At 39.0% G+C, this 24,661-nt stretch overlaps 1 protein-coding gene across 3 annotated transcripts in view; it reads right to left on the bottom strand.

Annotated features, from left to right (window-relative positions):
* nrxn2a (neurexin 2a) overlaps nt 1-24,661 on the bottom strand; it is a 251,685-nt gene that overhangs the window by 193,917 nt on the left and 33,107 nt on the right. For 2 of the 3 annotated variants that reach the window (XM_047378530.1, XM_047378531.1), the window contains exons 2-3: nt 7,643-8,746; nt 5,305-5,325 (exon numbers count right to left, since the gene is read on the bottom strand). In XM_047378530.1, coding sequence (XP_047234486.1) covers nt 5,305-5,325; nt 7,643-8,345 — 724 coding nt within the window. In that variant the 5' untranslated portion in view covers nt 8,346-8,746. Of the gene's footprint in view, nt 1-5,304; nt 5,326-7,049; nt 7,068-7,642; nt 8,747-24,661 lie in introns of all 3 variants that reach the window. The other variant, XM_047378533.1, reaches the window with a different exon arrangement.

Here is a 24,661-nt window from a genome sequence, read left to right as displayed (position 1 = left end):
GCTGATGATATTAGGACATCTGTTTCAAGGAAAAAGTAGATTAATAATGTGAAATATATAGTTAAACTGGATTGCTGCAATGTGATCCTTTACAGAAAATCAGAATAAAACAGAGGGAGGATCAAACATAGAAGAGACGTTTCAATCAAAGTAATGACGTAGCACCAAGCTCGTTTTCTGGCTGTGGAAAATAGAACCAGTTATAAACTGGCTCTGGCGCCAGTTCTAGTTTAGCAATTCAACTGCTTTGGTAGAAAAAAAAAAACCTATCTCCACTGAGCAAGAAAGCTTTCACCAGTGTTTAGTAATGTGAAATAAAAGAAAAAAACAAAGGTTGTCCCTTAAAACATATTTTCTTCTGTTTCTTTTATACAGAACACCAATATTCTGTCTACTGTCATCCTAATTTTCTTTTCACCTATGAAATAATTTTATATTATAGAAAAATATTTTTTTTTTAAACATTTTGAAGCATGTGCTTGAGGAGAAATATTTTGGAATGTCTACGTAAAGTTAAAATAACCCTTATTTGTACTTTTCTACATTTTTATTGCAGCATTAGCCTTTAAAGTCCCAAATTATAGCATAAAAAACAATTATCTCTAGGAGTTTCATTACAAAATAAAGTGAAAACAGATGCAGATGTTGAAGGGCATAATTTCTGAAGCTTTAATTAGCAATCATCTGAGAAGAAAGAGGCAGTTTCGGGGGATTAGGATTTGCCAAGTTTGTTTTTTTCACAAAATGTATTGCATTTAGGGGCTACTAGTGACTACGGATTAGACCAAGGTCACTGCTGCTGCAAAATGCAAGTCCATCAGGATTGTCTGTGTCCCTTCCTTCACAAACTTTAGCACACACTTTGTCATCCTTCTAACTATGACTGCATTATTACCATGTGTTTTCATATAAATATCTAAAGTAAAAAATGACTAGTTGTGTGTGTTTAAGGTTTTTTTTCTATATATTTGAGTGATTTCTTTTTGTATTTGCCTCATCTGGTGGCTTTCCTTATCTCTTGTTCACAGATCTCGCAGCACATCAGAGGGTGCTGCACTGTTTTGCCAGCTGAGCATGCTCCAGCCTGGCCTTTGTGAGGACAGATCAATGCAAGCCTATTGTAGATGAACAACTCAGAGGACTCACCTGCTATTCTGAAAGGTTTTCACCATCTTAGAGCAGATCCTCAGACAAATAAAGACTACCCCTGTGCTGCGTAAAACACACAGCCAAGACCAAATATAGAATTTGGGTTACCATCTTTGTCATATCTGTCGGGAGTAAGCGATTTAAGACTGGCTCCTTCATATAGACTTGTGTGAAGGACAGAAAAAGAGGCATTGGGTGAATGTGTTTTTTTTTTTCTCTTCTCAGTGTTGTTTTCATATCTTCTGCATAGGGGGATTGTTTCCGTGTCAAGCTTTAATCCAATAAACATTTTGATGTGCTCTTCTTTGCGCATGTCATTTGATATTTCTTGCAATTTAGCTATAAGCAGAGACCTGCCATCCTTGCTCACATTAGGGATGATTAATGCTTGTTTTTGCAATTTGTGCTGAGACAAAATCCGTTAAATGTTGCTGAAAAGTAAAAATCACATACCTCTGTGACTAGTTATACAATGCAGCACAGAGAATCTACCATGAAGCTTTTATCTCTACCTATTCTCTGCTCATGCTTTTTGCGCTCCAGAAATCTACAGAGCTATGTTAAAGTATTCATGCCACTATAACATTTTCACATGACACCATACAACCACAAACTTCAGCGTATTTTAACGGAATTGACCAACACAAAGTAGGTCATAATTGTGAAATGGAAGGAAACATAAAGGTTTCTGACAAAAATGTTAAAAATATGGTGTGTATTTCTATTGGATGGACAATGTCTATGAACATCGATTTCAAGATGTGTAAACTTTCACTGAATCATTAAAACATATGAACAGCTTTGATCTAAACCACCCCCTTGTATAACTGGCTGTACGTCTGGTATTGTTCTTTCAAGTCTTTTGCAGCTTCTACCAGGATTCTGCAGGATTGCCTTCCCAATGCTCTCCTTCCCCTGAATGTCAGTTTAGGTGGACAACCATGTCTGGATTGGTTTGAGTTCTTTTGCTTTTTGCATTTTTGGATGATCAGCTGATCATGCTCTATGAGATATTTATAGTGTTTAATTAGGGATGGGCATCGCACATATTTTTATTTTTACTAGGAAAAATACACTGCTCAAAAAAATAAAGGGAACACTTAAACAACACAATATAACTCCAAGTAAATCAAACTTCTGTGAAATCAAACTATCCACTTAGGAAGCAACACTGACTGACAATCAATTTCACATGCTGTCTGGAATAGACAACAGGGGGAAATTTTTGGCGATTAGCAAGACGCACTCAATAAAGGAGTGGTTCCACTTCTCAGTACCTATGCTTTCTGGATGATGTTTTGGTCACTTTTGAATGTTGGTGGTGCTTTCATACTCGTGGTAGCATGAGACGGACTCTACAACCCACACAAGTGGCTCAGGTAGTGCAGCTCATCCAGGATGGCACATCAATGCGAGCTGTGGCAAGAAGGTTTTCTCTGTCTGTCAGCGTAGTGTCCAGAGCCTGGAGGCGCTACCAGGAGACAGGCCAGTACACCAGGAGACGTGGAGGAGGCCGTAGGAGGGCAACAACCCAGCAGCAGGACCGCTACCTCCACCTTTGTGCAAGGAGGAACAGGAGGAGCACTGCCAGAGCCCTGCAAAATGACCTCCAGCACGCCACAAATGTGCATGTGTCTGCACAAACAGTTAGAAACCAACTCCATGAGGATGGTATGAGGGCCCGACGTCCACAAATGGGTGTTGTGCTCACAGCCCAACACCGTGCAGGACGCTTGGCATTTGCCAGAGAACACCAGGATTGGTAAATTCGCCACTGGCACCCTGTGCTCTTCACAGATGAAAGCAGGTTCACACTGAGCACATGTGACAGACGTGACAGAGTCTGGAGACACCGTGGAGAGAGATCTGCTGCCTGCAACATCCTTCAGCATGACCGGTTTGGCAGTGGGTCAGTAATGGTGTGGGGTGGCATTTCTTTGGAGGGCCGCACAGCTCTCCATGTGCTCACCAGAGGTAGCCTGACTGCCATTAGGTACCAAGATGAGATCCTCAGACCCCTTGTGAGACCATATGCTGGTGTGGTTGGCCCTGGGTTCTTCCTAATGCAGGACAATGCTAGACCTCATGTGGCTGGAGTGTGTCAGCAGTTCCTGCAAGATGAAGACATTGAAGCTATGGACTGGCCCGCCCGTTCCCCAGACCTGAATCCGATTGAGCACATCTGGGACATCATGTCTCGCTCCATCCACCAACATCACGTTGCACCACAGACTGTCCAGGAGTTGGTGGATGCTTTAGTCCAGGTCTGGGAGGAGATCCCTCAGGAGACCATCCACCATCTCATCAGGAGCATGCCCAGGCGTTGTAGGGAGGTCATACAGACACATGGAGGTCACACACAATACTGAGCCTCATTTTGACTTGTTTTAAGGACATTATATCAAAGTTGGATCAGCCTGTAGTGTGTTTTTCCACTTTAATTTTGTGTGTGACTCCAAATCCAGGCCTCCATTGGTTAATAAATTTGATTTCCATTGATGGTTTTTGTTGTCACCACATTCAGCTTTTTACGAACAAAGTCTTCAATGAGAATATTTCATTCATTCAGATCTAGGATGTTATTTGAGTCTTCCCTTTATTTTTTTTGAGCAGTGTAGATTGAGATAAGATTTTCTTAATTAATCATGAACACAATAAACTCTAATGAAAGTTTTGCAACCCCAAAACACTAAGAGTAGGGTTAAAGGTTCTTTTTTTTATCGTTTTACCATACTTCAACTGTTTTTTTCATTAGAGCAACAACAAGTGTCAATATAAACACTTTTTTTTAGGAGCTGTATTCGTGTTTGTGAGGCTATGATTGTGTGCAATAACACATACAGTCATAGTTCTACATTCGATTACCCAGTTGCAGGGAATTTTTGAAGACTTTTCATCAGTATCGCAACAAGTACCAAAAAATATTGTGATAAAAATTTTACTTCATATTGCTCTTCACTGAAACCATTACACTTGAGGTCTCTCATTAAATTAAGCACTGGTTAATGCAGTTTACCAGATGATTTCTGAAGGAACTTCGTTGCACTGGATTTTATTAATCGGTGTCAGAATAAAGGGAGCTGAATAAAAACGCATGCCACACTTTTCAGGTTGTTCTTTATAAAACAATGTAGAAAGCCATGCATCATTTTCCTTCCACTTTATTTTGTGGTTGTAATGTGACAAAATGGAAAAAAAATTTCAAGGGGTATAAATAATTCTACAAAGCATTGTATGTCAGAAACAATACATGAAACTAATATCATTTTGCAATTTTCTGTCTATTTTGCTGTCATATGCCAAATGTGTGCCAGAGGCAGGACTTCATAAAGCAGGTGTGTGTGTGCGTGTTTGGCATCTTGAGTCAGTAACAGTGATTTATAACGTGTACCAGTGCAGCACACCTCATACTGGTCTCCTGAGCCTGTTGGCTGCCCTTTCACCAGAGGCACGTGTCCTTACTGGGGGAGATGGATGTATCTCTCCAATGTTGACTAAACATATCTCACACCTCATGCTCAGTCTTCATTTTGGCTCGGTATGGGCCCCTCATTATGAACCAAAATGTGGTCATTTGAAATAGTGTGAGTTTTTGTGAAATCTTATTACACACAAGTTGATTGTAAGGGTTTCAGTGATCAGTCATGCTGAGTAAGATGATTATAAGTTTAATACTGCACACATATTGACCTCGGCACTTAATGACACGTAATACAAAGTAAACCTTATAACAGTAATTAAAATGTGAAAAATATGCCCTGCAGAGCCAGAAAAAAAGCTGGATTCATAAAAAATCGAATTGCAACTGTGTGTTGTCATTTGCTCCTTAATGCAGTTTGTGAATGTTATCCATATTGTGTGACTCCCACACACTCTGCAGACCTTTAGTCACCTTGAATGCGCTGATTATGTACACAGTAAGTGTTCAGCACATTAGGCGCTTTTCCCTTTTGTGACCCTATGACCGGCGATAGTATATCTCAGCTCAGCTTAATTTGTTGGATGTTGGAACTGCAGTCCAACCTGAAAATAACAACCTTATCATAACCACACTCTCTCTCACACGCTCCATGCTAAGGTGATCCTTTGCAAATAAGAGCATCACCATAAAATAGGCCACGTTCTCTGCGCTCATTATCTGATGCATATCCTTACCTTCGACTTCTCTCTGGACAGCTGCAGTAGAACAAAGAAGAAAAAAACAGACATTTACAACAGTGACAGCAGAATAATACATAAAATGTACCGCTTTGTCCATACCATACCATGGATACACAATGTTATGTTATATTTCTCTGCTGTTGCTCTTAATAAGAAAATGCATGCTGAGTAAAACTATTCAGCCTTGCATGGTGGGTCTGATTTTGACACCCATTATACTCACAGCAATAAAATGATTGCCCTTTAATGGAGGCATTGTATCACATCTGATGCACATAAATACATTTCTTGCAATCATTGTTAAATTAAAAGGACCACAGTCTGGGATCTTTAGTGTTTTGGAATGTAACAAAAACCCTGTGGTTGATCTGCATAGTTTCCACGTCAATCATATTTCTAATGGTTAACATTCATAAAACACCAAAAACCTAAAACACAAAGTGGAAAATATATTCTACATTTACACGTTCCGCTCTGAGCTGCAAGAGATTAAAAGCTCACTTTATAATGCTAAATTCTTTGCTCGCCGTTTTCCAGAAGAAGAAAATGACATCCATTTTGGGAGGCCTGTTAAAAGTCTGAGCATTTAAAGAAAAGGAAAAAACAGATGCAAACACCAATCACATTAGACGACTTAAATCCTCTCTCTTGTGAAGATAACTGCTTCACCGAGCAACATGTGAGCACTGCTGGAGCATACTTTGTCTTGGATTGCTGTTAAGTGGGCTCTATTGATTATCCCCAGGAGCTGAATGAGAGTTTGAACTATATGTTTAGAATGGGATAATAATAACATATTGGTATTATTTATGAGCCAAACAAATGTAGCTAATAGTAGCATTCACAGTTTAGTGCATATACATTACAAAAGACAGCTCCAGTCAGAAGTTTGCATGCACCCAGCATGGGCATGTATGTCATACCAACTGCTCCTTTTCCAGGTTGGAGTGAATATTCAGGATATAGCTTCAATGATTTTTAAAAATAAGAATTATGTGTTTTTAATTAATTGGGGATTTTCTCTAATTGACACAGTCAAAATCATACGTATACTGCAACTAATATTTGATTATCTGCGCTTAGCCAGCTGCACCTCAACTACCCTCTTCATAGCCATCAACACGTTTCTGGTACAATTCTGGATAAATATTTGACCATTCTCATAGAAATGGTACAGGTTAATAAAATTTGTTGATTTGCACGCACGGCCCTAGATGTGAAGCATAGTCACTTTACTGTAATATATATGTGTTAGGGACCATTCCAGAAGCTTAAGGTCCGCCTAGTTTATGCATTCCAAAACCAGCTTTGATGTGTGTTAGAAGTCATTGTTGAGCCATTTAGCCACAGTGACAAAAAGTATGTATGGAAGAGTCAGGGTTAAGCTTTCAAACATCTGCACCAGCTGTCAAGCATGACAGCTCCATTGTCATAGGACAATGAAGATAGCATCAATGTTTGTATGTTCTTGTTCTAAATGCTTTATTGCAATTGTCTTTATCCAGTTGTATATTTCATTTCATTTGTCATATAAATTGTAATGGCAATTGTCTGTTTAACATATTGCTGTTTTGTATGTCTATTTAAAACAGGTGGGCCCTGAAAATGAGACCTTGGATATTTACCTGTATAAATACAGGTGAAATAAAAAATAAAAATACAAAAACAAATGGTGGTGGATGCATCATTCTGTGGGATTCTTTTGCTGCTAGTAGTGGATAGATGAAGGTTAATCTCACCTCGTATCAGCAAGCTGCCTGGATGAAACAATGATCCAAAACATGCGAAAAAATTGGTTTTAGAATGTATAATGATGGTAACATTAAAGTTATGCAAAACAATTCCCAAAGCAATGGCCACAACCCTGTAGAAAAATTTGTAGATCATGCTTAACAGATCATACCAGAAAGCCAACCAGTTTAAATGAGCTGTACTAATTTTGCCAAGGAATTAGTACAGCTAAAAAAAATCCTTTCATAATTTTGTCAGAGGCTTGTTGCTGCCTACAAAAAGGGACATAAATATTAATCGGGGTGTATGTAAATATTTAAACCTTTATGTATAAAACAACAAAACAATCAACAACATATTTTCTTCATATTTTCGTCATTCCACTATAGAAAAACAACAAATCAACCTAAAAGCCCAAAAAATATTAAGTTCTGAAAGATTCACTTCTGACAAACCAACAAAACTTAAGATAAAAAACAGTTTAGGTCTGAAACACAGCATGTCTACATGATTTTAAGTTAAAATGAAAACAGTGTGTTTTCTGTCAAATATTTTCTAAAAACACATTATGCTGTAAACTGAAAGATTAGATTGTACCCACCTTCTTGGCAGTACCTTCCCCTATAGCTTGTATTGATACATTCGCAGAGGACTTCTCCTTGGCTAACAGAGCACAGGCCTTTGTTGCTGCAGGGAGAATGTGCGTCACATATGTACTCCAAATCATTATGCACGGCTTGACCGTCCAGCAGCACAGGTAGAGCATCTCCCATTTTCAGATTGGTTATAAAGCCCTGGAACGGGGGCTCATACTTGACGGTGCTCGATGTAAGAGCAGAGAGACGCACGTCGGGTGAAATCCCACCGACGTAGAGGTCACTGGCCACAACCATCTCTTTCCTCTTGGACTTCACCTCTGCTACTTTCTCCTCATTGTCCAGCACTAATCGGGTCTCCCTATAATTGCGGGAGAGGAGGACTCTGTGCCAGCGCTGGTCGCTGACGTATGTCTCCGTGTGCAGGGAGGCCGGCTCTGCGCAGTGGATGGTGAAGCGCATCTGTAGCCTTCCCTGTTCGATCAGGAGCTCCAAGAAGTCGCAGTTCCCACCATCATCGAGATAGAGGACCAGGGCTTTGCTGATGTTGGTCTTCAGAATAAAGCTCAGCTCACCTGTCATCTTTGCGTCCCACTGAGCAAAGCGAGTCCACTGACCAGGTACCCCTTCATATTCCAAAGCTACTCCTGTTAACACTAAACCCGCTAAAAACAAAAACCAGGAAACCTTGCATTTACAGATGCCCATGATGGTTCCTCTTTGCTTCCTATTGCAGACTTCTGTGTGTTCTCCAATTTAATCAGGGAATGTTATCTAGTATCTATACTGCTCTTGTTATCACCCTGAAATTAGCAAAAACAAAAAACAAAAACAAAAAAAAACACTTGAAATCCTATGTGCAGCACAGTTTGTTCAGCACTGACTGCCTATCCTGATCTGTTTATGCCATCTCTTAACAATCAAGGCGCATCGACTTTTGATCTGAGGAAGAGAAAAAAAAATGCGTGTGATCCACAATACTGTGTGCTTCCTCGTCTTCGCCATCCAGTGACTTGGCCTCCATCCAGCACTGCTCCTGTCAGTTCTCCATGGGTTAGCTAGGCACGCATCCTAGGTACAGCCTCCACTCTACTCAGCATCCCAATATCCTAAAACACGAAAGAAAAATGTGTAATAAATAGCTGGAAGCTTTATGAGTCTCTGATTGCGCAAAAAAGTAAATAATCTGCATTCATTACCAATACCGTGGCAAAGGAATTACAAAAATCTAACAAATCATTAAGGAGGGAGATAGGGAGATGAGAGTCATACATTCAGAAATCAGCATTTAGAAGCTTTTAAGGGCAATTTCTAAAAACATCAAAGATTTTGGCTAGTGAAAATATGTTTCTTTGGTTGAGTTACGGGCCATCTAAAACCTGGCAGGCCACCTTATCTCTTTACAATTGGACAACAATAGAAACTAGCGTGTAATGCCTACTATCTTCCAGAATGATTGTGACATTTTGAAGCTTACCCACAAAGATCTTTTGGCACAACTTAAAGGCTGACTAACTTGATCAATATCGAGCCCCTAACAAGTTCTGGGCCTCCTGGGACTTAAAGTAAGAAGCTACAAATAAGCAAGACAAGAAGCCCAAGAAATTTGAAAAGTGTTGTATTTTGTGACAACAAGAAAGGGATTTCCATACCACAATCAAACACCGTATTTTGCAACAAGCCTATAGATTAATGTCACACTGCAGTTTCTCCTTAGGCCCCTTTGACATCAGACTAACACTTCATCATGACAGTAAAAATTTTTTATAACAGGAGTGGTCTCTTTCACGGCTTAAATAGGTTTTCTGGGATGAGTCGAGATTAAAGTATATTTTACATTACCCGTGGTGAAGCATAAGAGTTTTTGCCGACTGCTTTCAACATGCCCATGTGGTGAGATTTTGGTGATTTTCTATAACGGTGGTAGTGGTGGCAGTAGTTAAGCTGGCAATACTTTTGAGTTCGATTCCACCTAAGGCACTAAACTCCCAGTTACCTTCCGATCTGTGTACTGCTGTATAAATGAGTGAATGAGACTTGTGTAAAAGGCCTTTAAGTGGTCGGCAGGACTAAAAAATCAATACAACAGGGCCGATTATCAGAAGCAATTTTTTAAAATAAAAACCTTGTTGCTCAGATGGAAATATTTTTTTTTTTTCGCAGCTGGACAGACTACTTATTATCTCGTGTCTCTGTTGGTATGAACCCACAGGAGGAAGACATAGTCCCTTTTTCAGTCTTTTGTTTATTATTTACCAGTCATATCATTATCGCAATATTCACCAATATTATTGCACATCACATGTTTTCCTAATACTGTGCAGCCCTACACTACAGTGTATAAAAGTTTGGTCCATTTTCCATTTATCTTTGTTCTGGTGATATGAGAAGGAGCCTGGTAAAAGCTATGGTAGCTCAGCTGCACCTATGTGACTTGGTCATAACAGAATTCAGAGCAGAGGAGGCCATACAGGCTTTTAACCCAAGGGTCCAATATCATCACACCTACAACAGCCTGCCATTACCTCAGTTAGCCTAATTTATTGTTGCACTTCTGGCACAGTAGCTGTTCGGTGCACAGCAGTGGTGATTCCTCTAAGACTGCAAGGGAAGCTCAGCTTCCCCTAAAATGTCAAAAAATAAGCGATCAAATATATACTGTTGTGTGTACATGTCATTGGCTAAATATGCGCTACAACGCGCTCAACTTTTGTTCAGAATCAGCTTCTTATCACTGGTAAGGACGAGGCTTTCCTCTCACTCATTCCCACAGCTTCATAATGCTTTAAACAGTGAGTTCAATAGCGAAGCAAAAATGCTGGGCTTTGTCCCGCCCATCGGATGCTCAGCATCTCTTGGAGTCTATGGGGCAGCCTCGGCTGCAGCGAAACGAGACGAGTCATTGGATAAATGCTGGGCTTTGTCCCGCCCATTGGACGCTCAGCGTCTCTGGGGGTCTATGGGGCAGTGGGCTGGCCTTGGCTGACCTGGATGCTCAGCTTCTGCATGATGATTGGATGATCTGTCTGAGGCTGAATCCCTTTTTGATTGACAGCAAAATGAGCGACTCAGCAATCTTGAAATTGAGCTTCCCCTCCTTGAAAGACCAGCATCCGCCACTTGTGCACAGCATCCAGCCACAGCATTGGCTGCAAAAAAAGGACACCAAAAACCTAAGAAACAAACAATACAAAAAATACCAATATAAAAGTACCATGTGCAGGCCCTTGTACTTTAAATCGTTAAGTGCTGGGCTCTCTGCAGGAATCAGGATTCCTGGTAGGAAGAAGTGGTACACCTCCAAATGTGCATATAAGGATGTTGGGAGACCGAAATGTTATTTGGTCTGTGATGTTGAGTTCTACTGATGTAAGAAGAAGCTGTGGCATTGTATTTAGTGTTAGAACTTAAGGATGGGCAGGAAAAAATGGGAGCAGGTTTATACCACAATATAGCCAATTTCCCAGGCAGCTCATAAAACAAGCAAGGCTTCATCTTCAGATTCTGTGTGAATGATTCCTTCCGTCTATATTTGCTAGGATATGTACAAAGAGCGCTATGCCTGTTTGGAATTAATGCACAGTATGACACACTGGGCAGTGTGCAGTATTTAGTACAGAAAACCCCCTCACCTACATACTCTTATAGTGCTGATAAGCAGATGAAAATACTGATGGCATTCCCTGCTTCACAGTAAGGCTGAAACGGATGGTGGAGGCACAGAAGCCTACCAAATCTGGAGGGAAATTCAGCAGATTGTGAGGAACACCCCAGTGCAGACGTGATACATGTACCAGTGGGATAGTGAGAAGATCTGGTGTAAAGGAGGTCTTAAAGCCATTAAGGCTATAATCCTGGTTTAAAACTGAAATATTTTGTTAAGGAAAAAAAAGAAATTGGCACGTATGAGCTGTACACAATACACAGATCTCATTTCATAAATCTGCCTTAAATCTGTTATATACACATAAGAAGTGCAAACCCTCGGTATGGTCCCATTAAGTGATCAAACACAAAATCAACAACCACAATCAATTACATAGTGGAACAGTTGTAGATGTTCATAATTCGTTTAGGTTTGTCTTACAATAAATATTTAATTCCTTCTAAACATTCAATAATATTTGCATCTACAGGAGCTTCTTCTGATCAATCAGTCTATAATAACTGCAAACTGATGCCAAAATCTGTTTCGTTTTAGGAAAAAAAATTATAATTTAAATGAAAAAGAAGTGCAAGACACACTTCTTGCCAGAAGATCAATCCAGTTGTCTCACAAAAGTATCTGGTTGCTGAAGGCTGAAAAAAACGTAATGATGGACAGGTTTATCAAGGGAACAGCTGCATCGGGGAAGGTCATAAGAGTTGACACTTTCCTTGCAGAATGAATTGCTATTTGTCAGGGTCACCTACGGTGTGAGAAATACTATTTCTGATGCTGCCAGGGTTTCTATTGATTTTGAAAAATAACATGTTTGTTGTTTTGTACACACTGGAATAAGGAGGGCTGCGACACCTTTGAGGTTGAAAGTATCATCACATGTTGATTGATTTCCAGCCTCCACACTCATTAAAATCAACTAGTGGTATAAAAAGTTAAACATTTAGGCAAAGGAACAGTTTGGGGAAAGATGAGACAAACACATATTCTGCAAAGCAAAATTATATAACAAAAATTGAACAACAGCTCAAGCCTGTTTATGTTTCTGTATCTAACCTTTTCTGTGAGTTTTTTGCAGTAATAATCCTCTATCATTGTTTACAACCAGTTTTATCAGTATGGTGGCACTGCTAACCTAACAGAGACAGCAATTCCCCACAGGAGCGAAGAGACGCAACTCTGCCAATGTCATTTCTTTGCACTTGTAAAACAAAAAACTCTAAACCGGATTCAGCGAACATCTTGCGTATATGGGAAGTGTGGGCCTTGTCATGGTCCATTTTTAAAAGGAATATTATAGCAAACCCTTTAGAAATCAAGGTTGTTTTTTTTAAATCACACTAGCACTTCACATAGCAGGTTATGACGGCTGTTTAATGATAGCTTTAGTAAACAAAACAAAAATGTAGTCCAATGCAAAAAAAAAAAAAAAAGATTAAATAAAATCTTCAAAAGACTTTTAAAACATTATAAATGTGGTAGATCTTTAGGTGGGCCTCGTGGTGTTTGTGTAGCCTGTTACACTACAATACTGTGACAATTTAACAGCAAGGCTTGTAAAATGGCCCTGAGCCTTCTGTACATCTAATGGCTTTTCTCGCTGAATAGCATGCACTTTTTTCATTAAGAGCAGCAGGCCAATTACAGATCATGATCACAATGGGCTCTAGCATTTATTTAGGGTTGTAAGTTAATGTCATTAAATTGGAGACCTGTGCCCAAAACAATAATGCAGTCAAATGTGCATGTATATAATCTGCTGACCCAAAACACCTGAACGTATTAAAGTCTTTGTGTGTCTTTTCATTGTTAAATAGTAAAAAGAACAATGAAATACTACATGAAAATCAACATAAACCTGCCTGCTGGTTTATGTTGATTTTCTTGATTTATGGCAACACTTAACAATGGTAAACTTTATTTACACAGAGGCTCTCAAAATTGTACTCACTCTCTGTTAACATGGCAGGATTTTGTGATGTGAAAGAAAAAGTGTGCATAGTGTAACCTGTCAACAGGGTTGTGTTGTGACCAAAGTACTTTACAACAAAATCAACAATAAAAAGTTACAAAAACTGTAGACATTCAGATAAAATGTATAATACCGTAAAAACTAAACACTTGTCTGAAAACAAAACTCTTCAGCTTCTTATTAAAGGAACTACTATTATAACCACAACGAAAAGACTAGGGAAGCATATTTCACAGTCGAGCTGGTGAGCTAAGGGTTCAAGTTAATAAATAAGGTTTTAACAGTTCAGTGATGTAATTAGGGGCTTGACCAAGCAAAGCCCCTAATTGTTACCAACAATATTTTAAAAGATTTGAAAAAATAACTGGTAATTTTGTAGTGTAGAGATATCAATACAGAAGGCATGTGTTTTCTATTATTATGGGTAAAGAGTCTCCATGAAGAGTATTGCTCCATCTTGACATGATCATGTGTCTTTTTAAGACCGGTAAAATTAAAGCAATGGTGAGCTTCTCTAATTTATATTTTGGTTCTAAGCTTATTGCTTAGAAATATGTTTCAAGGACAAGAAACTGTTTAGAATCTGTTCTTTGAATGTATTGCTTGGAGACATGGACTGATCAAACAAAAACATCTCAGACTAGACAGGGCAGCTGAATCTAAATGGCTAATATATTGTCTGCTTTGTGATGCTATGCTGTCAGCATCAATGATCCGGTATTCAGTCTTTAGTTCAGCATAAGGTAACAAGCCTTCAACTATGTCTTAGTGTCTCACAAATAGTCCCATTGATTTGATCATTTCATTCCTGTAAAGCAGCAGTGCAGATAGATGTCATTTGCATCAATGTGGTAAGGAATGTTTCTAATATTGCATATATATATATATTGCATACCAAATATGTATCAGAGAAATTGGATCAGCACCAAAACATAACCTTAAGGGGCTCCACCCAAAAAGCTGATAGAATCTAAAACGGCTGGGCTGATGTGAATACTGTCAGACTTCCAATGTTGATATCCCTACCAGATATCGCAGACTACTTATTAAGGTGCTGAGGTCATCATTTTTAAAAGCAAAAGTAAGATCTTACAAAACTAGGACAGTGAATGTTCCAGAGTCTGCAACTATCAAAATGTAACTTGACATCCTAAATGGTAAATGGCCTGCGCGTATATAGCTCTTTATCAAGTCCCCAGAGACCCCAAAGCGCTTTACACTACAACCAGTCCTTCAGGGCAGTTTCGGTAGATAGATATTTTGAAACTCCTGTCTGAAAAGGGTTAAAACACTGAAATACGTTCAACAGCCATTATGTTTTCGAAAATCTTAGAGATAAATTATTGATTTAGGTATAGGCCTGTAAAATTTTATAGATTAATCTATGCTGGATGTATTGATGGTTCAACACTCGCATGTTTAAAACAGCTTTGAGGAGAGCCAATTAAAAGAGACAGATTAAAAAATATATATCAATCTTATACTTCAAAATAAGGGCAGTGTTAATTAATATCTAAAGTAAAATACCAATACTGCTACAGGAGAACTAAAATAGTGTATGAATGTTTTTCTTACCACCAAGTATTATTTAACCACTGCAATGTGTATTGTACTGCACTGTACAATTATTAACCAACTAAAACATTTATATAACCAACATCTAGAGTAATCTTAAATGTATTAGACATTACATATACTATGCTGATCTTGAGAAGGGTATACATGCTTTTACAAGCTCAAGAATTGATAACAGTAATGCTCTTTATGTCGATGTCTCTCAGTCGTCCCTCAACAGGCTTCAAATGGTCCACAATGCAGCTGCACGCATTTTAACCGACACCTCCAGATGTGAGTACATCAGCCCCGTTTTATCCTCCCTCCACTGGCTCCCTGCCTGTTTTAGGATAGATTTTAAACTTTTATTGTTTGCTTTTAGAGCTCCGGTCCCACCCTACCTTTCTGACTTATTGTGTTTCTGCATGCGTGGTAGATCCCCAAGGTCATCATTCCAGTTCTTCTTGAATTTTCTGAGAACTAAATATAGGTACTTCTCAAAATATTAGCATATTGTGATAAAGTTCATTATTTTCCATAATGTCATGATGAAAATTTAACATTCATATATTTTAGATTCATTGCACACTAACTGAAATATTTCAGGTCTTTTATTGTCTTAATACGGATGATTTTGGCATACAGCTCATGAAAACCCAAAATTCCTATCTCACAAAATTAGCATATCATTAAAAGGGTCTCTAAACGAGCTATGAACCTAATCATCTGAATCAATGAGTTAACTCTAAACACCTGCAAAAGATTCCTGAGGCCTTTAAAACTCCCAGCCTGGTTCATCACTCAAAACCCCAATCATGGGTAAGACTGCCGACCTGACTGCTGTCCAGAAGGCCACTATTGACACCCTCAAGCAAGAGGGTAAGACACAGAAAGACATTTCTGAACGAATAGGCTGTTCCCAGAGTGCTGTATCAAGGCACCTCAGTGGGAAGTCTGTGGGAAGGAAAAAGTGTGGCAGAAAACGCTGCACAACGAGAAGAGGTGACCGGACCCTGAGGAAGATTGTGGAGAAGGGCCGATTCCAGAACTTGGGGGACCTGCGGAAGCAGTGGACTGAGTCTGGAGTAGAAACATCCAGAGCCACCGTGCACAGGCGTGTGCAGGAAATGGGCTACAGGTGCCGCATTCCCCAGGTCAAGCCACTTTTGAACCAGAAACAGCGGCAGAAGCGCCTGACCTGGGCTACAGAGAAGCAGCACTGGACTGTTGCTCAGTGGTCCAAAGTACTTTTTTTGGATGAAAGCAAATTCTGCATGTCATTCGGAAATCAAGGTGCCAGAGTCTGGCGGAAGACTGGGGAGAAGGAAATGCCAAAATGCCAGAAGTCCAGTGTCAAGTACCCACAGTCAGTGATGGTCTGGGGTGCCGTGTCAGCTGCTGGTGTTGGTCCACTGTGTTTTATCAAGGGCAGGGTCAATGCAGCTAGCTATCAGGAGATTTTGGAGCACTTCATGCTTCCATCTGCTGAAAAGCTTTATGGAGATGAAGATTTCATTTTTCAGCACGACCTGGCACCTGCTCACAGTGCCAAAACCACTGGTAAATGGTTTACTGACCATGGTATCACTGTGCTCAATTGGCCTGCCAACTTTCCTGACCTGAACCCCATAGAGAATCTGTGGGATATTGTGAAGAGAACGTTGAGAGACTCAAGACCCAACACTCTGGATGAGCTAAAGGCCGCTATCGAAGCATCCTGTGCCTCCATAAGACCTCAGCAGTGCCACAGGCTGATTGCCTCCATGCCACGCCGCATTGAAGCAGTCATTTCTGCAAAAGGATTCCCGACCAAGTATTGAGTGCATAACTGTACATGATTATTTGAAGGTTGACGTTTTTTGTATTAAAAACACTTTTCTTTTATTGGTCGGATGAAATATGCTAATTTTGTGAGATAGGAATTTTGGGTTTTCATGAGCTGTATGCCAAAATCATCCGTATTAAGACAATAAAAGACCTGAAATATTTCAGTTAGTGTGCAATGAATCTAAAATATGTGAATGTTAAATTTTCATCATGACATTATGGAAAATAATGAACTTTATCACAATATGCTAATATTTTGAGAAGGACCTGTAAACATTGGGGTGACCGGACCTTTTCAATCGTGGCACCCAGACTCTGCAACCGGCTCCCTCTGGATCTACACTCAGTCACTGACCTGGGTCTTTTTAAATCCAAACCTAAGAACATTTTATTCAGGAAGGCTTTTAATACTCAGTAGCGCTGTGGCATTTTCTTCAAGATTTTTACATTTTCTTCATTCTATCATTTTATCAGTTTTTTGTGTTTTGTTTTATCTGTTTTTAAATGATTTTTATGACTGTATTTTTAAGCACTTTAGTTGTCTCACTGGCTGTTATAAAGGGCTATATAAAAAAATAAATGAATGAATACTTATCGTAACTTGTTCATATTTTAAAATCCACCTATTGTGCCATTTCATTTATCTCACTAATCAAGATTATACATTCACAGACAGACTTTATTATAATATTTCTTGGCAAACTAAGAATCCCCTTTTTTCACAATTACAGTCAAAGTTTAATAAACCATAACTGTGGTTTAAATGATTCTAAAAGGTTAGTAAGGTTTAGTAAAAAGCTCTAGCAACAAACAGTGATTATAAGGTAATATAAATTAATAAAATTACTAAAAAGAGATAAATAAAAACAGCATATTGAACCAATACAAATGTAATGCAGGAAGCATTAAAGTGATGCATCTAACTGAAAACTTGACTATATAAAAGCACCTTCAGCTGCTTTTTAAAAGAGTCGATAGTCTCTATGCATCAAATAGATTGAGGGAGTGCATTTCAAAGTCTCGGTGCTATACTGACTCGAAAGATCAATCCCTAAGGGTTGAATAGCGAGTGCATGAAACCATCAGTAACCCTTGCCTACATATCTAAGATCACCAAGAGGATGACTAGGGTTCTGGTAGGTCTGAGAAATATTGACGGGTTTTTCTCTAAATGTTGGTGTGTATATATATATATATATATATATATATATATATATATATATATAAAAACAGATAAAACAATGTGCTTGTTATTAATGCTATGGCAGAAATATGCTTGATTTATTTGACAAGACTTGTGTGTGCATCCTTAATTAGCATGCATCCCAGATTTTATCAAAAATTGTGAATAATTATTATAAAAATACAGATTTCAACACCATGTCTTATCTAAAAAAAATATATAAATAGAAAGTGGCTAAAGAGAGCATGTTCTCTGTCACATAACCAAAACAATTACAAATAAAATGTTGTGTAAAAGTTGTGTAAAACATGACAGTAGATCTGCACAACAGATAAATCCCTGCATCAATACTTTATTTGTTTCAGTAATATTTGCCCTTATTCAGACTAACAACTTTTATTACTTTAATTCCTTAATGGAACAAATTATTAATGTGGAGTTTTATCTGGTGTAGGATCAATCTTCACGTTATCTATGCTGTTTTTAATAATAAAAATATTACTTTATACAGTAACAAATCTCATTTAATAGTAACAAAGAGTAATTTGTTGAACATTTCATTACAATCTCTAAAACTTCTTTTAAATTAAGATATTTTTGGTGAATTTTTAAATGATTCTTTTATGGTGAATTAAGGGGTATAATTTAGCTTTTTAAAACGCTGTACATCCCTGAATTTTTACAAGTATTTCTTTTAAACTCTAGTTTTAGAACTACAAACATGATCGTGATGTATCTTAATAATCTTTCAGATTAAACTGGTTTGACATAAATCTATTTTTTTTGCTATTACTTACAAACCAATTTTATTGGGTTTTTTCATTTTGAAGCAACACATGATAATGGTGTGAAGAGTTGTTTGCTCTGAAGACTTTATATCATAGTTAAAATGTTAGATAGTAGTATACATTAAGACTTTATGATGACGTAACAGACATTGATGAGCAAAGATTGCAACATAGAAAAATGGCAGGATATAAGAGTATTTCAGAGCCTGGGAGCTTTCTCTGTACAGCTGCACATGGCTGGACAATCTTGTAATAAAAAAAACTGTGGATGAGTCATGCTATATAAGCAAAAAAAAAAACAAAATCCAGCCTATGTGCTATACATGTCTTTCTCTGATACTGCAATAGATTAACTGCTTTTGACGTGCCACATTTACATGAGACATTCACGATGATAACAGTCATGACACATCACAAGACTAGAATATCATTGATGCTGCTGTCCGACAACAACCATCAATCATAGCCCATTGCTACTGGCCACAAAAATGTAGCCACAGATTTTTTCTAAAGCACCAGGAAGCTCATATTTTCCACCAATTTAACATTATCTTACCAATCAATACATTCTCTTAAATGGATTGAACCACAATCTTTAAAAAGAGTATCGTCTTGCAGAAGAGATTAAGAATGGATGAGCTGCCGCTAAAGCTCAGAGGCAACCCACTATCCAGAGGAAGGGCCCGGGGTCAGCAATTACTGATTATACGTGTCAGTCCCCCACAGAGTGAGTGTTGCAGGGAATAGGACCAAACCATTTTTCTTGATTCTATAAGCTGACATCAAACAACAGGGATCGTGGCATGAGGCTCACCGTGTTCCTGATCCTCAGCAGTGTGTCAGTAAACAAAATGGTGATCTTAAAGGCTCCCTGGGTAGAATCAACTTAGCAAACAGGTTAAAGAGCAGAGCGGGAGGTGGACTGTGAAGTGTCTAAAAAAACAAAACACCTCCAAGATGCCAAAATATGTTAGTGATCTGACAACAGTACAGAAAAGCTTTTTTTTTTTTGCCACAGCAGAGACTGTAACATGTATATAATGCTGCAGCACTGTTTAAAAAGCATTAATGAGTTTGACTTAATCATATATGGCATCTGTTCCTGCTTGTCACAGAGGCATCTTCAAATGCTGCGATGTCGACAGTGTTTGTTCTATTGCAGACACAGCTCAAGGTCTTCTTGTCTTACAGCTTGCCTTTCTTGCACGGATTGGTTTCTATTTAATGCTTAAATAAACCGCGTATGCTCTGAAGCTATTCTAAACCAACATTTATCCAAGCACATTAGGCCTCCAATAGGAAGAAGAATTTAGTATTTGAACCCAATCTTCCTTGTGGCTATTCTTTCTCCAGCTGTTTAGCTTTGCTGTTTTCATCCATCATTTTTTTCTATTAAAGGACCAGCGGGGCTTAATATCCAGTCATTCTCTAAATGGGGCCTGTGAGAGCATGGATGCATCTCCAATTGGCCCCTATAGGAGCAAGTGGGAGAAAACTGCACTCAATATGCATGCCCAATCTTCTAAAGGTATGGGCGTGTCATGGCTTTATGCATCAAGTGAGAGTTGGGCAGCAAGCAGTGACTTCCCGCTACACCTCTGTAATCTTTTACCCTCTCAGTTTTCAACGAGGTAGTCTGTGAAATGCCAGAAGCAAAAAAGGGGCCACGTCTTTGGATGTTAATTACCAACGTGAATGACAAACATCTAATGAAGTATTCATGACACTTGGGAGCTGGATTTGAGCAGAAGATTCCTTGGGTGGGAGGAAGTCGCACCAGCATACGGAAATGTTCTAGGAAATACTTGTAGGGTGATGGACAACTCTTCCCATTACTCTCAAAGTATTGTGGTGTTTTTAATTGGAAGTGAGCAAAATATCAAACTTGCAGATAGTGCTCTCAGAGGTGCTTTTGTTCTAGCTTTGCTTTAGTAACTGGACAAATAAGTGTCATGAAATTCTGTGTAGGTTTTATACTTTTAATGTGTTTTAAATCCTTCTATAGGAATTTGGGAAGATGGAAACAATGACTGCAGGAACATGTATAGTAAAACAGTTTAAAAATTTGAATAATTGAAGTCAATATACAGCCACTGGCCGATTTATTAGGTACACATGTCCAATTGCTAGTTAACACACAAACTGCAAATCAGCATGGCAGCCTGATTACATGGCAGCAACTCGATGCCTTTAGACATTTTGACAAGGTGTATAAAACTTGTTAACACTCAAACCAGGAAGAAAGGATTTAAATTACTTTGATTGTGACATGGTTGTTGGTGCCAGACGTGGTCAAAGAAGGAGAAAATATCCAGTGAGCAGCAGTTGTGTGGACAAAAAGATCTTGTTGATGCCAGAGGAGAAGATGCAAGCTGGTTTAACAAGATGAAAATTAAAGAGTAGTTCAGGTAACCACATGTTACAACAAAAGAATCCAGAACATCGCCTTTCAATGCACAACATGTCAAACCTTAAAGCAGATAGGCTACAGAAGCAGAAGACCACACTGGGTGCCACTGCTGTCAGCTTAGAACAGGAAAACTGAAGCTACAAGTTACAAAGGCTTACCATAATTGGAAAATAATAGATTGGAAAAATGTTGCCCGTTCCAATGAATCTTGATTTTAGCTGTGACTTTCAGATAATAGGGTCAGATATTGAGGTAAACCACATAAAAAACTGGATCCAACCTGCCTTGTTTCAATGCTTTATTTAACCTGCTGCTGGTACTACAGGGTGGGCCATTTATATGGATACACCTTAATAAAATGGAAATGGTTGGTCATATTAACTTCCTGTTTGTGGCACATTAGTATATGTGAGTGGGGAAATTTTTCAAGATGGGTGGTGGCCATGGTGGCCATTTTGAAGTTGGCCATTTTGAATCCAACTTTTGTTCCTTCAATAGGAAGAGGGTCGTGTGACACATCAAACTTATTGGGAATTTCACAAGAAAAACAATGGTGTGCCTGGTTTTAACATAACTTTATTATTTCATGAGTTATTTACAAGTTTCTGACCACTTATAAAATGTGTTCAATGTGCTGCCCATTGTGTTGGATTGTCAATGCAACCCTCTTCTCCCACTCTTCACACACTGATAGCAACACCGCAGGAGAAATGCTAGCACAGGCTTCCAGTATCCATAGTCTCAGGTGCTGCACATCTCGTATCTTCACAGCATAGACAATTGCCTTCAGATGACCCCAAAGATAAAAGTCTAATGGGGTCAGATCGGGAGACCTTGGAGGCCATTCAACTGGCCCACGACGACCGATCCACTTTCCAGGAAACTGTTAATCTAGGAATGCTCGGACCTGACACCTATAATGTGGTGGTGCACTATCTTGCTGGAAAAACTCAGGGAACGTGCCAGCTTCAGTGCATAAAGAGGCAAACACATCATCATGTAGCAATTTTGCATATCCAGTGGCCTTGAGGTTTCCATTGATGAAGAATGGCCCTACTATCTTTGTACCCCATATACCAGACCATACCATAATTTTTTTGGTTCCAACAGTATTGGAGGGATCTATCCAATGTGGGTTAGTGTCAGACCAATAGTGGTGGTTTTGTTTGTTAACTTCCACATTCACATAAAAGTTTACCTCATCACTGAACAAAATCTTCTGTGTAAACTGAGGTTCCTGTTACAACTTTTGTTTTACCCATTCTGCAAATTCAGTGCACCAATCTGGGTCATCCTCGTTGAGATGCTGCAGTAGCTGGAGTTTGTAAGGGTGCCATTTGTGAGTAGCTAATATTCGCCGAAGGAATGTTCGACTAATGCCACTCTCCAGTGACATGCGGCGAGTGCTACACTGTGGGCTCTTGCTGAATGAAGCTAGGACAGCCACTGATGTTTCTTCATTAGTGACAGATTTCATGCGTCCACATTTTGGCAAATCCAATACTGAACCAGTTTCACAAAACTTAGCAAGCAGTTTGCTAACTGTAGCAAGGGAGATGGGTGGTCTCGTAGGCTGTCTTGCATTGAAATCTGCTGCAATGACCCGGTTACTGCGTTCACTAGACATCAACACAATTTCTATCCGCTCCGCACATGTTAACCTCGATGACATGTCAATGGCTGTAAACAAAGAGAAACTTGTAAATAACTAATGAAAGAATAAAGTTATGTTAAAACCAAGCACACCATTGTTTTTCTTGTGAAATTCCCAATAAGTTTGATGTGTCACATGACCCTCTTCCTATTGAAGGAACAAAAGTTGGATTCAAAATGGCCGACTTCAAAATGGCCGCCATGGCCACCACCCATCGTGAAAAGTTTCCCCTCTCGCATATACTAATGTGCCACAAACAGGAAGTTAATATGACCAACCATTCCCATTTTATTAAGGTGTATCCATATAAATGGCCCACTGTGTATAATAGTTTTGGGGTGTTTTCTTGGCATACTTTCTTTTTAACCATTATCATATCTTATCGCTGTGGAGTTGGAGTTGAAGATGCCATCATACACCTGCTTCAACAAACCCACTGTCATCTGGACAAACCCAGTAGCACTGTGAGGATCATGTTCTGTGAGGATCATGTTCTTTGATTTCTCCAGTGCATTTAATACAATCCAACCTGATTTGCTTTGTCAGAAACTCCAGAAGACTCAGGTGGAGGCCTCAACAATCTCCTGGACCAAAGACTACCTGACAAACAGACCACAGTTTGTGAGATTGAAGGGTTGTGAGTCTAACCAGGTAGTCAGCAGCACAGGAGCACCACAGGGGACTGTACTCTCAGCATTCCTTTTCACTCTGTACACCTCAGATTTCCAGTACAAGACAGACTCCTGTCATCTGCAGAAATACTCGGATGATTCTGCAGTCGTGGGGTGTATCAGAGATGGACAAGAAGCTGAGCACAGGAAGGTGGTGGACCTCTTTGTGGCATGGTGTGGAAACAATCATCTCATTTTAAACGTGACTAAAATAAAGGAGATGATTGTAGATTTTAAGAGAAATAGGAATAAGTCAAAAACTATTTCTATCATGGGAGAAGAAGTGGAGGTGGTGGAGGAGTATAAATACCTCGGTGTTCACCTGGACAACAGACTAGAGTGGAGATGCAACTGTGAAGCCATCTACAAGAAGGGACAGAGCAGACTGTACTTCTTGAGGAAGCTTAGGTCCTTTGGTGTTTGCAGCAAGATGCTGCATATCTTCTATAAGTCTGTTGTGGAAAGTGTGATCTCTTCTGCCATCATCTGCTGGGGAAGCAGTATCAGAGCCAGGGACTTAAAAAAGCTCAACAAGCTGATAAAAAAGGCTGGTTCTGTTCTGGGGACTCCTCTGGAACCTCTGGAGATCATTGTGGAAAGACAGATTTTTCATAAAATGAAGAACATTATGGAGAACCCTGAGCATCCTCTTCATGAGACTGTCCTACAACAACAGAGTATCTTCAGTCAGAGGCTTCTTCAGATCTGCTGTAAGACGGAGCGCTACAGGAGATCCTTCCTGCCCACAGCCATCAGCATCTACAACGGCTCTTTGAGGAAACCCTCATAATATGAACTATAACAACATTTAATTTCCCTTTGGGATTAATAAAGTATTTTTGAATTGAATTGAATTGAATAATGTTATCATCACTCTCTGTAAGCTTTAGCATTTTGGTGAGTGAAATTTAAAGAACATTTCAGGATCAATGGGAAACAACTCTCCATATATATTATTGAGAAGCAGAGCATGGTGGTATTTGAAATATTATAGCCTTCCAAACATTGCATCTAAGCAGTCATTTGCAATTCTAATTATGCACACATTAAAATATCAATCTTTTGTATTGTGTAGCCCTAGTTAATTTACTTTAAGGCATTTTGCACCATAAAATGAGGTGCCGCAGCACTGTATGAGCCTGGTACTGCCAATCCATGATCAGAATTGAAGAAGCTTTAGAAGTAAAGGTGAAACATTTTCCAGAAACAAAAAAGGAAGTAGCTTTCTATTATGGACATCTGATAAATCTTGCTGCCTTCAAACTTTGTCTTTCAGCTGAGTTATCTGTTTAAATCAAATTTGG

The sequence above is a fragment of the Girardinichthys multiradiatus genome, chromosome 11 (assembly GCF_021462225.1).
Source record: "Girardinichthys multiradiatus isolate DD_20200921_A chromosome 11, DD_fGirMul_XY1, whole genome shotgun sequence".
NCBI classification, from domain to species: domain Eukaryota; kingdom Metazoa; phylum Chordata; class Actinopteri; order Cyprinodontiformes; family Goodeidae; genus Girardinichthys; species Girardinichthys multiradiatus.
Note: the sequence above shows the minus strand (reverse complement) of the source record. Positions and strands in the feature narration are given on the sequence as shown.